The following is a 14523-nucleotide window of genomic DNA, read 5'->3' as shown; positions in this document are numbered from 1 at the left end:
TCAAATGTGATGATTTCCGAATGCTCGGCGCCAACAGTTAACAACAACGGAATGGTATGTTCAGTAACAAGCCCCGAAAGTAGGGTTGAACCGTCAACCGCATTGACTACCTCCGGAACACTTTTTGACAACAAGGGAATACCCCATTTCCGAACGTATTGGGCATCAATGTAGTTACCGGTTGCCCCTGAGTCAAGAACAGCTGCAGAACTCCAAGGAGTGACCTGATCGTAACTCAACATGACGTCAATGTAAAAAGGCGTGGACAACGAGGAACCCTGCAGGGAAGAGCTCGGCGTAGGGGTTCCTTCTACGACCGGGCCTTGGCGTTTCCCGACTTGCGGGGTCTCTTTGGACATGCACTAAGCAGATGAGTAGAAGAACCACAATAAAAGCACAGATTGTTCCGTCTACGATGTTCTCGTTCTTCTGTCGTTAGCGGGCCCCTAACTGCCCCAATTTGCATAGGCTCGTCACCGCCAGAAACAGGGATTGGGGATATAGTGGTATTGACCGTAATCATTCTCTTCTCCCCCTTTCTTTCGGTACGTCGGGCATCAATCTGGAGTACTAGATCCAAGAAATCAGAAAAGGACGTAGGAACCACCGGAACCGTAGCTATGGTATCCTTTAACGTATCCGACAGTCCTTTATAGAACAGAGCGGCTTTCTTATCTTCCGGCCAACCAGTTTCAGCCACCAACTGATTGAACTTAGCCAAATACGATAATAAAGGAGTGTCCCCCTGACGGAGATTCAGCAATTCCAGATCCGTGGCCTGAGTCTTGTAGCGAGTATCAAACACCCTCGTCATAGCACTGATCAATGCATCGCAGTCGAACAACAGCGGACTGCCTTGTTCCAACAAAGGATTCGCCCAAACCGCGGCCATACCTCCAAGGTTAGATAAGACAAAGGCTGCTTTAGTAGTCGCATCAGGAAACGAGGTAGGCCGACACAAGAAATGCAGTCTGCATTGGTTAATGAATGTCCGAAAGGATTTTGGATCCCCAGTAAACCTTTCTGGGGGAGCAAGCGGGAACTGAGCGGCCATGTACACATGCGTAGAATCAGGTCTGACCGAAGGCCCTGCCTGACCTGAAGCGGAAGCGGAGGCCAAAGATGGTATTCCTGTAACCACTTCCCTGATACCGGCTTGCATTTCATCAATGCGCCGGTGGGTGTCAGCCTGGGTGGCCGTCATATCGGCACGTAGGTCGGCCACTAACTGAACCAAAACGGCCAACGGGTCATTCGCGGCATCCATAATAAGGCTTCTGATTCTGTCAGAAATCCGGGAACCTGGTTCCGCGTTGACCCGTCGTGAAGAATATATTTCTTCCTACCAATGTGATTCTCAGGAGTACGAAAGGACAGTCTAAGAATCCAATTGATCGGAAGATGGTGTAGAGTCGTTGGGATCGTAGAGCTGAGCGGCCCGCAACTTCCCGGTAGATGATGGTTCCAGGTTCCAGCCAACGACTGCAGAATATTATACTGATTACAATCAAATACACCCCTTTCAAGAGAACACGTAACAAAATCTCAACAGACTAACCTGCAGAAAACGGTTTAACCAGAAGTGTTTCATGCAAGAATGTCCTCTATACTGGGGTACTCTGGAGACCAGAAGAAGAGAAAAGACAATCAGTACCAGAGAATGAGTGGAAGAAATAATGGTAAGGAAAGGTAGGTTTCTTACCCTTTTTTCCCTGGAAGTGAACGTTCCTGGCAAAGTCCTTCTTCTTTCCTGTAGGAACAGTGTGATGGTATCTGCCCTCTGTTCGGTGGACCAAACAATCCAAGGTGTAAGAAGTCACTAGTCCAGCAACCACCTATTCCCGCCGGCACGAGGACGCCTAAAAGGTGCTCAGGAAGTCTCTAGTCCAGCACCAAGCCTGTACCCGCCGGCACGAGGACGCCTACAGCACCCTGGGGAAGGACAGGGAAGGGATTGGAGAGGGAAAAGGAAGGAAGGAAAGAACGAAGGTAAGAGGTCTCCCAAGCTTCGAGGTCCGTTTTCGACAAAACCAAATCACTAGGCAAGAATAATCCATAAACAATCCGAGGTCAAGATACAAGAACAGGTAAGGATAATCCAAGAGCAATCCAGTAAACGTAATCCGAGATCAAAACAAAACCACTAAATCTGAGCAAGAAAAAACCGCTGTCACTATTGGATCAGAAGCAGCGAGAAGTGGGCGCCAGATCATTAAGTACTTGAAGTACCGGCACCAAGATGGTCACGTGACCCAACACGTTTTCTATCACGTGGAAGATGCTGCGTCCACTGACGTAGTCTCCATGGCAACTTCCACGTGAGGCGTCGGGAACGCAGTTCCCGACGCAAATGTGTTCCGTGCGTAGAGCGTGGATACCGCAAGCCCGCCTTCTGTATGGTGGTATAACGGGACAGAAGCTTTTGGTGAGGATGAGACACGTGAACCGCAGGGGTGATACAAGACCTGGAGCGTTTTCTGACATTTTGGAGAAAAAAAATAAACCACTGTTGAATTGTTAATGCTAAGACAGATGAGGCAATATAAATTGAGGATCACTGCGCTGGATTTGTTCAATCTCGAGAGAAACTCTGCTGCCTGTGACTAGGTTCTTGTGAGATGGGACCCTTCCATCTCGTTTCATGGTTTAGACAGTGTCGGTATTGAACCTGTGTCACAATGGTGCTGAGTTGATTGTTAGTTTCCGTTATCTTAAGGGGTGCTCTCTTCTTGAGATCATTTGAAACGGTCCAGTTCTGTGTCTTTAACGACACGCAACATGCTCAATGTTGGGGCATATATTTGTGATTTTTAAAAGCACAGATTAGTCAACATGTGTTTCGACCCAGCCAGGGTCTTTTTCAAGGCATAGTTGTGGGTGCAGGAAAGGTAGATTTTAGTAACGGTGCTCTGGAATAGAGCCTCTGATTGGGGTAGCATGTAAGGACTGGGGGACCTCTGCAATCAATTGAGGCGTCGGAGCCTTGCAGGCAACCCTAATCTGAGGCTCTATGCCAGAGCACCGTTACTAAAATATACCTTAGCTGCACCCACAACTATGTCTTGAAAAAGACCCTGGTTGCGTCAAAACGTGGATCAGATAATCTGTTCTATTACAAATCACAAATATATACCATAACATGGAGCATTTGAACATATTTTGGGTTTCTTTAAAGACACAGAACTGGACTGTTTCAAGTTATCTCAAGAGCAGAGAATGCCTTAAGATAAAAGAAACTAACAACCAACTCAACGCCCTTGTGACACGGGTTCAATTCCCACACTGTTGAATTGTTAGACTTTCTGACTTATGCAAGTTGATGCAGTACTTTTGGGCTGCGCTCCATTGCCCTTGAGAGGTTTTTATGCATTATACAATCTTGTAACTAAAAGAAAAGAAAATACAAAGCAAGTTTCAGCAGCAAGCCATTTTCAAGAAGGCCTGAAACTGTATTTGAAAATGTAGTTCTCAAACACTGGACAGATGAAGCCCAGCTAAGCCTCACCCACTTCCATCTAATGCGTCCGGCTCCTCCCAATGACACCAGAAAGTGAGATATGCCTATATCATCCACAGGCGGATACCGGAACTGAGCAGGGAGTTATGAATGGGTGTGGAATAAGTGTGGTCATAACGTACCAGAGGTGTTTATGTGTGTTCCGCTGTCCATCAAAAGAGTGGAAGGATTAGAAATATGGAAGGGTTAGAAATACGCAAGGGACATCCTGACAGGGTATGTCTTGTTCTAGAAATAATATCTGCCCAATTGTGGGACGTGGACACCTTCATTCCCTTTCTTTCTACCAAATCCATGCTCTCACCTGGACCGTCGTGATCCCCTGCTCGCGGCCGGACAGGATCCTCCCCGCTTCCAGTCTGGCAATTCTCGGCTCCTCCACCTTCATGAAGTCCTTCACCAGGTCAGTGATGTCGAACTGCCAATCGGAGCCTAACATGTAGGTCAGCTGACCGCCGAAGTCGGATGACTCTGATACGAACTGTGTCAGGACGCGGACCATGGCGTGCTGGTATTGCAGGGAGCATCCTTTGCCCTTCTTCTCGTCGTCTTCTTCATCCTCGCTGTCACGTGTCGGCCTGAAAGAAAAAGGGAGAGTTATCATTTGATCTCATTTCTAATTTATGAATTTGTGAAAAACTATTAAAAAAAGATCACAATCAAGGCGTGTGCCTTCTGTGGCCAAGGATTAAGGACCACCCATGGACTAATTATTCCGCCCTTTTTTCCTTAATAAAAAAAATTGATTCATATTATCAGAGGCAGGCTTATGGATAATTGGCATATTTTGTTCGTCCCAAATTTTAGATTCTCCTTATCAGCATGGTTATTTAAAAAAAAATATATATCTTGACATCTGTTGTAAATGTTCCAGTTTAATCTATGTTCAGTGTTGATCTTGCAAGTTCTCTATCGAAGCATTGTTCTTGAGTTGATTTTCATTGTACAAATAATCACAGATAAAAATCCACACGCCTACAATATCTTTACCCTCTATAACTCCAGGATTGGAGAATGAGGATTCATAAAAAAAAGTCCTTTACTCCCTGTACTGGCATTCTATGTGAGACCATTACCCTATATGTGGTACTGGCATTCTATGTGCAACCATTTCCCTATATTTGAGCGCATATGTGCTGATCTGCAATTCATTCTGACAGAGAAGACAGGGATCAGTGCTTCCCTGGTTGAGGCAGGGCAGTGGTAAACACATCTACCCCCTCCCCTCTTGATCCCTGTTTTCCCCACCAACGGGAAACTGATTTATAGATGTTGGGCTGTGCTGCTGTGTCCTCGCTTTACTTGATTTTGTGGCTAACATGCCAGGATACCTAACAGTTAGAAAGACAGCTTTATCCAGGGAGAAACCTCAGAGGGACTCCAGTGTGAGTGTCCTGTGAGGACATTTTATAATCCCCAGACTCATGGTGGAAGTAGTAGTTCACTCTTAATCAGTCTGGGCAGCAGGGGACCTTTTCACTCAGAGAGCCACTGCTCTGTGGGTCACTGTTTAGGACGAATAATGTGAGAAATTGATTCCCAAAGCAACATTACTTTAAAGATAGAAAACACTTGTGTAAATGCGCGTTATAAATGACTTATCATATCATATCACATCATATCATAGTTCTATGAGTTATTACGATTTTCATTCCTATAAACCGACAAACTGAAAGGCACCAGGATGTCCAAAGTTGCATCTCATTCATTGTGGAGTTTGAAATTCAACATTGTTGAGAAGATCAGAACATTATGAAGGAGGGAGGGGGAGAGACGGTTTAGAACTGTACATATTGCCCAGAGTATTGATGTAACACACTGACAAGAGAGCGGTTATTGTTAACCTGTAAGGTCAGTGTCCAAATATTTGGCCATAGGTAGCTTTGCAGAGTTCCACTGACTTCCAGGACAGATACCCAGAGAGGTTTGAGTGAATATGCCAGGCTGAGACTCATGATCCCGCCTCTTTCTGCTCTTGGCAATATCGCCATGTCACGTTTTCTCTCTCATCTACAGAATGACTTCCATGAAGTAACATTATGCTTGCATGTCAATCATAACCATTTGCATGACAGATTTTCATCTCCTTTATGTAAGTGCAGTTTCCCTCAAGCCGGAGGGGCTTTGGATCTGTCCCCGTCCAGCTGTGTGCCTCTGGAATGTTTGTAAAGAGAATAGAATAGTAACCCAAAGCCTGTCTACGCTTAGAAGCCTCTCTCATTCAATGGCGACGACACTGCTCGAGGAGAAATAACCAGAGTGGAGTGATGGAACAAGGATCCATCCAACAAAATCATTTCCCCAGGATCTGAGTCATTGCCAGATTACACAAAAGGGTTAGGATACCGATTAAGATCCCGCAATCAATTATTCCTCCGTCCTGACGAAGGCCCATTAGAACATCGCATGGTCGCTTGGATGTACGAACCAGTATCAAAAAGGGCCGAAACACTTTGTGTCAATGCAACTGTTAAAGCAACATCCTAAGAACAAACAGAAAAGTGGTTACTTTCTCTACTTAGGTGCAGCCACTGGGTGGTTTGAGTCCAGCTGAACGACTATTGCCAAATAACAAATAACGTGATCGAGTTATGGGAGACTGATGCCACATCACGTCCGACTAGCTGAAAATGTTATTGTCGTCAGCTGACATCCTATGAAAAAACACAGTGTAAAATCTGAGCAAGATATTCACATGCACTGAGAGCACTTTTAATACTATCCCCAGAATAGAGGCATACTTTAGAACAAGTTCAGCCGCCAACTGTATTGGAAAAATTATGTCACGGGTTTATGACACATGTTTATGTCTGTTATGATATGTATGTATTTCTAATACTATGACTGATATGGACTGCGCATAATAAGTCAACATAAATGAACTTTTATGCACAAAAGAAATACAAACAAAGGCACTGTGCATTAGTAATGATACGTCTGCACTGGAAGTAGACGTTTGCCTAGACCAGGAGAGCCGAAGGAGGGGTGGCTGGTCATTTGGTTTCTCTAATATATGCATCTTCGCCACTTATAAGTGAAAGCCCCGAGTACAAAAAAAACATAAGGGGCCAGTTCTATATTTGTTATCAAGTCTTGTTTCCGCAGGCCATCAGAAGGTGCATTGTTTATTGGTCAGTAAAATACCTTTAATTATGAGACTAAAGAAGGGACTTCATTTTCAGTGCTCTCCACTGTCAGAATATGCACCCTTGTCTGACACGACGGCTGTTCTTCATGTTCTTGCTCTCAAGTCTTTAGCAGTAAAGATAACCACTCTTATGCCTTGATAATAACAAGACTCAAACTCTAGAAAAAGTGTCCTCTTTTCATTTCCAGGAGAACCAAAGCAATTCAGTTTCCATTTCTTAACCAAGGTTTTCTGAGACTACAAATCATTGGCCATCATAATGAGGGTGGCTGTATTCACCGTGGTAATTACGCCATATTCAGATATCGTTACCACCAGATTAGCATATCTAAAGTGGGGTAAACTCCTCCATGTTCTGAGGTGGTGTTATTCCCCATTACAGAGCCCTATAGGACTCACATATGTTTGGGGGAATTACCAATGAGGTATTGCAGAAGTATTGCTATATTCTTTGGGGGTAAAGTGGAGGAAAAACCCTCCAGCAAAGTGCTGACGATTTTTGTCAACTTTTCTTTGAAACTCAGAATATATCAGGGCAGTAAAATTGTGGTTTTTCATTGACTACCTTCTTTTTACTGTCATTTTTCTGTCCTTGTCGAGGCACGGAGAGTGCTCTGGTCTCCGTCTTGGACGACATGACCAGACTGATGGATGCAGGTGGAGTGGGTGCCCTGATTTTGTTAGATCTTTCGGCAGCCTTCGACACGGTCGACCACTCCATCCTGTTATCCCATCTTGCCCAGTTCGGTTTTTCAGGGCAGGTGCTAGCATGGTTTGGGTCGTTCCTTGCGCATCGTCCCCAGACTCTCTCGATGCCTCCTTTTCTTTGTGCTCCTCACCTCAGTTGTGGAGTGCCACAACCTCAGTTGTGGAGTGCCACAGGGTTCCTCCCTATCTCCTATATTGTTTAACATCTATATTTGGGCCCTTGTATGTCTCATCTGCTCCTTCAGCATCAGATGCTAATCGTATGCCCACAACACAAAGATTCTGATCCGTCTTGATCTTGTTCAGGCTGAGGTGTCGTTGTGCTTGCGGGAGTGTCTGACTGCTGTTGGAGACTGGATAACCTACGACTGGCTCAAATTAAACAGAGATAAAACCCAGGTGATGGTGGTGGATTACCCCCCTGATCCTACACTACGGGTGTCCTCCTTCTGGTCCTCTTCACTGGGACCCCTTCCGATCCCAGCAAGGAAAGTAAAAAACGTGGGTGTCATTCTATCAGCATCACTTTCTATGGACCAACAAGTCACTGCTATTTGCCAGTCTGGTCACTTCCAGCTGAAAATACTGAGGAAGGTACTGGCTCTGATTCCTGCCCCCACTGCACCCACTGGTTGTAGCAGCCATGGTCTTATCATGGATTGACTATTGCAACTCTTTGTATCTAGCCCAACCTAAGGGCGTGATTAAACGGTTGCAGTGGCTGCAAAATCTGGCCGCACAGGTAGCCACTGGTACCCTCTTTGGAGCCCACATCTCTCCTGTGCTTCGGACTCTCCATTGACTCCCAGTGGCTCAGTGGGTGGTGTTTAAGGCTTTATGTATAGTCCAATCGCGCCCTCCACAATCAGGAGGCGGAATATCTCCAAGCCAAGTTCATCCACTACGACCCCACCCGTAACTTCCTCTCAGCTAAATTGTTGTGCCTAGATACAAAAGGTGTCGGGTTGGCGGTCAGGCTTTTTCCATTGCTGCGGCAGCTCTGTGGAATAATCTCCCGTGTGCCATTAAGAAAACTTCTAACTATTTAGTATTTAGAAAGATGGTCAAAACCAATTTATTCTGAACTGCCATGGCTTCAGCTTTCACCTTCTGCAGCAGCGCCATGATACCTTCCGGTGACTGTGCGCTGCTGTCTATACAAGAAGAGGTAACATAACATAACACAACATAATGCTGTTCAAATGTTATGTCCCGTTGTGCTCTGAATTTCAACGTTGTACCACTCTTCTTCCACCGCTCATCTACTGATGTCTGCTGCAAGGCATCGCTCTCCTCCTTCACTCCTACCCTGGACAGATGGGTTTGCTGGGCTATGTTTCAAGGAAGTATTCACCCCTCCATTTTGGGATCCATTCTACCAGAGTGGTGATGACATATAAAGGTTCAAATTGAGAGTGATTCTCAGAGCTGCAGCTTGGTCTAAAATGCATCCACTGTTATGCCATTCCATTGCAAGCCCCTAACTCACCTCCTCCATCTACTATTCACCCTCCCATTAGAGGGGATTACTTCTCTTCTATTATTCACCCCCCCATTAGAGGGGATTACTTCTCTTCTATTATTCACCCTCCCATTAGAGCGGAATATTCATCAGTTGCTGTCCACCCTGCAAACTCACACGCACATAAAACCAAGCATTTACCCACTTACCACTCAGGGAAGGGAACACCACAACTCTCCACACATGCACTGCATCCTTCATCACCACTTTAAGATAGCGCCTCAAAACATACCGGTTTCCCCACACATAACCCTGCCCTCCTCCACTGCAATCACGTGTCTAACCGACTCTACCTATAGTTTCCTGAAAACATCTTGTAACTTCATTTTTCAACTCCCACCTTTTCAAACTTTGAAACCAGTTAAGATCCTCTGAGACCCTCTGGCTGAACGAAAAATAAAATAAAATAAATAAATACACCCTCCTTTTACGAGGGAATATTATCCCCCTTCAATTGACGCTCCATCTAGAGGGGATTATTCTCCATCTACTATTCACCCTCCCTTTAGAAGGGAATATGCTCCCGCTTCTATTCACACTCCCTTTAGAGGGGAATAGTCTCCTGCTTCTATTCACACTCCCTTTCAAGGGGGTTATTCTCCATCTACTATTCACCCTCCCATTAGAGGGGATTATTCTCCATCTAATATTCACCCTCCTATTAGAGGGGATGATTATTCTCCATCTACTATTCACCCTCCCATTAGAGGGGATTATTCTCCATCTACTATTTACCCTACCTTTAGAGGGGGTTATTCTCCATCTACTATTCACCCTCCCATTAGAAGGGATTATTCTACATCTACTATTCACCCTCTCATTAGAGGGGATTATTCTCCAGATACTATTCACCCTCCCATTAGAGGGGGTTATTCTCCATCTACTATTTACCCTCCCATTAGAGGGGATTATTCTCCATCTACTATTCACCCTCCTTTCAGTAGGGAATATTCTCCCGCTTCTATTCACCCTCCCTTTAGAGGGGAATATTCTCCTGCTTCTATTCACACTTCCATTAGAGGAGATTATTGTCCATTTACTATTTACCCTCCCATTAGAGGGGATTTTTCTCCATCTACTATTCACCCTCCCATTAGAGGGGATTATTCTCCATCTACTATATATCCTCCCATTAGAGGGGGTCATTATCCCTCTACTATTTACCCTCCCTTTAGAGAGGGTTATTCTCCATCTACTATGTATCCACCCATCAGAGGGGATTATTCTCCATCTACTATTCACCCTCCCTTCAGAAGGGAATATTCTCCTGCTCTTATTCACCCTCTCATTAGAGGGGATTATTCTCCAGATACTATTCACCCTCCCATTAGAGGGGGCTATTCTCCATCTACTATTTACCCTCCCATTAGAGGGGATTATTCTCCATCTACTATTCACCCTCCTTTCAGTAGGGAATATTCTCCCGCTTCTATTCACCCTCCCTTTAGAGGGGAATATTCTCCTGCTTCTATTCACACTTCCATTAGAGGGGATTATTGTCCATTTACTATTTACCCTCCCATTAGAGGGGATTTTTCTCCATCTACTATTCACCCTCCCATTAGAGGGGATTATTCTCCATCTACTATATATCCTCCCATTAGAGGGGGTCATTATCCCTCTACTATTTACCCTCCCTTTAGAGAGGGTTATTCTCCATCTACTATTCACCCTCCCTTCAGAAGGGAATATTCTCCTGCTCTTATTTACCCTCACTTTAGAGGGGAATATTCTCCATCTACTATTCACCCTACCATTAGAGGGGGTTATTCTCCATCTACTATATATCCTCCCATTAGAGGGGGTCATTATCCCTCTACTATTTACCCTCCCTTTGGAGAGGGTTATTCTCCATCTACTATTCACCCTCCCTTCAGAAGGGAATATTCTCCTGCTCTTATTTACCCTCACTTTAGAGGGGAATATTCTCCATCTACTATTCACCCTACCATTAGAGGGGGTTATTCTCCATCTACTATTTACCCCCCCTTTAGAGGGGGTTATTCTCCATCTATGTACCTTCCCAGTAGAGGGGATTATTACTGAATAAGGATTTGGTTCACTAGGAGATTTCCTTGTGCGCATCAAGGGAAATGCAGATTTCGTCCATCTGATCTGGTCTTCTTTTTTGCTGTTATTCAGTAAAAGATAATGGAAGCATGATGTTTATCACTCTATCTTAAATAAAATGATTATTTTAATTCACGATAGCTGGGAAAATCATCGTTATCATCTAATCGAGCAATATGCCCCACAAAGGGTGGGCATTACTGGGTCAGGTTATTGCCCGAGGGCCGAACGACGTAGGGTCTTAATGTGGCCCCTGGGCCATTCCAAGACCCGGAATTACCACCCACTGAGGAGTTACAGCAATAAGCACCCAGGCATGCTTTCTTGGATGCTAATAGTTTTTTTTTTCTAAGTTGAGAAATGTTGTAGTTATCGTTTCTCAACTTTAAAAAAAAAATCAAAATAAGAAGGGCACCAGGGAGAAGGGAACTGCACTGGGTACTTTCTCCCTTTCCAAGATGGATAATAATGCTGAGGGGAAGGGCAGGACAGCAGGCGGGTCCCTTCTCACTTTCCATGATGGATAATCATGCTGAGAGGAAGAGCAGGAGAGCAGGCTGGTCCCTTCTCGCTTTCCATGACGGATAATCATGCTGAGGGGAAGGGCAGGAAAGCAGGCGGGTCCATTCTCGCTTTCCATGATGGATAATCATGCTGAGAGGAAGAGCAGGAGAGCAGGCTGGTCCCTTCTCGCTTTCCATGACGGATAATCATGCTGAGGGGAAGGGCAGGAGAGCAGGCGGATCCCTTCTCGCTTTCCATGATGGATAATCATGCTGAGGGGAAGGGCAGGACAGCAGGCGGGTCCATTCTCGCTTTCCATGATGGATAATCATGCTGAGGGGAAGGGCAGGACAGCAAGCTGGTCCATTCTCAGGGCAGGACAGCAAGCGGGCCATTCTCACTTGCCATGCTGGATAATCATGCATGCTGAGGGGAAGGGCAGGAGAGCAGGCGGATCCCTTCTCACTTTCCATGACGGATAATCATGCTGAGGGGAAGGGCAGGACAGCAAGCGGGTCCATTCTTGCTTTCCATGATGGATAATCATGCTGAGGGGAAGGGCAGGACAGCAAGTGGGTCCATTCTCGCTTTCCATGACGGATAATCATGCTGAGGGGAAGGGCAGGACAGCAAGCGGGTCCATTCTCAGGGCAGGACAGCAAGCGGGCCATTCTCACTTTCCATGACGGATAATCATGCTGAGGGGAAGGGCAGGACAGCAAGCGGGTCCATTCTCGCTTTCCATGATGGATAATCATGCTGAGGGGAAGGGCAGGACAGCAAGTGGGTCCATTCTCGCTTTCCATGACGGATAATCATGCTGAGGGGAAGGGCAGGACAGCAAGCGGGTCCATTCTCAGGGCAGGACAGCAAGCGGGTCCATTCTCACTTGTCATGATGGATAATCATGCATGCTGAGGGGAAGGGCAGGACAGCAGGCAGTCCCTTCTCGCTTTCCATGATGGGTAATCATGCTGAGGGGGAGGGCAGAGAAGCAGGTGATGCATTGGCTGCAGGTTAGTGAATGGATAGTGCCTGGATGGGGGTAAGGGGATTCGTGGGGATTGAGAGGGTGAGCCAAAGTTCTCCTTTTCCCAGAGGGGCAAGATGGCAGCTTCCCTCTGCTCGGGAAGCTTGGAACATGGGTAATACCATGAGGTAAAGCCCTCATTCTGAGCTGTGCAATTGTCCCAGAGGCCCCATGAACTCCCCTCCCAGTTACTACTTAAGCAATAAGCCCCTCGCTGGGGGGCATTACCACTTCAGGTAATGCACCGGGGCCTATAGTTACTTACGCAGGCCCTGGGGCATTCCTTGAAGTGGTAATGCCCCCCCCCCAGCGAAGGGCTTATTGCTATTAGTGCCACAGCATGTAGGACTGGGGTACTAATGGAATCATTTGGGAAGTTGTGAATCAATGGCGGCATCTCACAACTGAAAAACATAAACAAAAATAATGCCAGTCATGGAACGGGGAGAAGGGATAACATGCAGTCTCTTCTCTCTTTCCATGGCGGCCATTCGCACAGCTGCTGTTCCTGTGCCCGCGAGGAACCAGGCAGCACAAGGTAAGTGGGGTGGAGGTGGGAGGGGGGAAGTGTGCGGGAAAGCGGGGTGAGGGGTGAGGTGAAGAGGACATGGGGCGCATGGAAGCACTTACGTGAGCACCCAACGGGGGAAGACGGTGGCCTCCAGAACAGAGGAGGTTACGGAGCATAGGATTACTGTATGGTAATCCCCCAGCTCTGAGCCTCCTCATTGTCTGGGAAGACTATGCCAGACACTAATGATATCTAATGCCACAAAAATAGCTCTATTCTGAGGAAGTCATTTTGCTTTCATAAATATCCACAAACATGTTATATTTCTATTGTTCGAACATTTAATCGTTAACACTGCCATTCCAGTACACTTACTACCCCTCCCCGCCTTCCTCTCGCCACTGCTCTAAGCTGGTTTTCATTCATGAATATATCCTTTTGTCATTGAATAGCAGATGTACAATTTGCATCACCCTCGAGGAATGCTATTTCTGGGACAACTTTGCCACAATAGCTGACAGAGGTAACAGGCACACTGTAAAATGTGTGAATTTCACACCGATCATGTTACGTTTAAGTGCAGTCGCTATCTGATGAAGCCATGCTTCCTCTTACAGTGTTTACAGTTTCACATTCTAACCCTCCGCTTCTGATCATCTGTTTGGTGGCTAGCTAGGTTTTAGCTTTGGAAGAGTTTTCAACACATGCAATCCAGACCTCCACCACAACACACCAGTGCTGGCGGTGTCAGTGGTCAAAGAACGCAAGAACAAGAGGAGCTAGGAGGCAGGGGTTACTGCAGTCAGGAGTCAAGGGTCAATGGATGCAGGAGGATGGGTAAATCAGAGCTAGGAGTCAAGGGCTACTGCAGTCATGAGTCAAGAGTCAATGTAGGCAGGAGTCAATGGTCAATGGAGGCAAGGGTCAATCAGAATCAAGAGTATGGACAAATCAAAGCTAGGAGTTAAGGGTCAATGGAGGCAGTAGTCAAGGGTCAATGGAGGCAAGGGTCAATCAGAGTCAACAGTATGGGTAAATCAAAGCTTGGAGTTAAGGGTCAATGGAGGCAGGAGGATGGGTAAATCAGAGTTAGGAGTCAAGGGCTACTGCAGTCATGAGTCAAGGGTCAATGAAGGCAGGAGTCAATGGTCAATGGAGGCAAGGGTCAATCAGAGTCAAGAGTATGGGTAAATCAGAGCTAGGAGTCAAGGGTCAATAGAGGCAGTAGTCAAGGGTCAATGGTGACAAGGGTTAATGGTCAATGGAGGCAAGGGTCCATCAGAGTCGAGAGTTTGTGTAAATCAGAGCTAGGAGTCCAGGGTTACTGCAGACAGGAGTCAAGGGTCAATGGAGGCAGGAGTCAAGGGTCAATGGAAGCAAGGGTCCATCAGAGTCAAGAGTATGGGTAAATCAGAGCTAGGAGTCAAGGGTCAATAGAGGCAGTAGTCAAGGGTCAATGGTGACAAGGGTCCATCAGAGTCAAGAGTATGGGTAAATCAGAGCTTGGGGCCAA

At 46.1% G+C, this 14523-nt stretch overlaps 1 protein-coding gene across 1 annotated transcript in view; it reads right to left on the bottom strand.

The window, feature by feature from the left end:
* The window catches only part of TMEM132B (transmembrane protein 132B), a 2267570-nt gene that overhangs the window by 127097 nt on the left and 2125950 nt on the right, over positions 1–14523 (bottom strand). The window contains exon 7 of the mRNA XM_069620122.1: positions 3822–4095. Coding sequence (XP_069476223.1) covers positions 3822–4095 — 274 coding nt within the window. The remainder of the gene's footprint in view (positions 1–3821; positions 4096–14523) is intronic.

The sequence above is a fragment of the Ambystoma mexicanum genome, chromosome 10 (assembly GCF_040938575.1).
Source record: "Ambystoma mexicanum isolate Mex_15411 chromosome 10, UKY_AmexF1_1, whole genome shotgun sequence".
Lineage (NCBI taxonomy): Eukaryota > Metazoa > Chordata > Amphibia > Caudata > Ambystomatidae > Ambystoma > Ambystoma mexicanum.
This window is presented reverse-complemented; position numbering and strand designations above follow the sequence as displayed.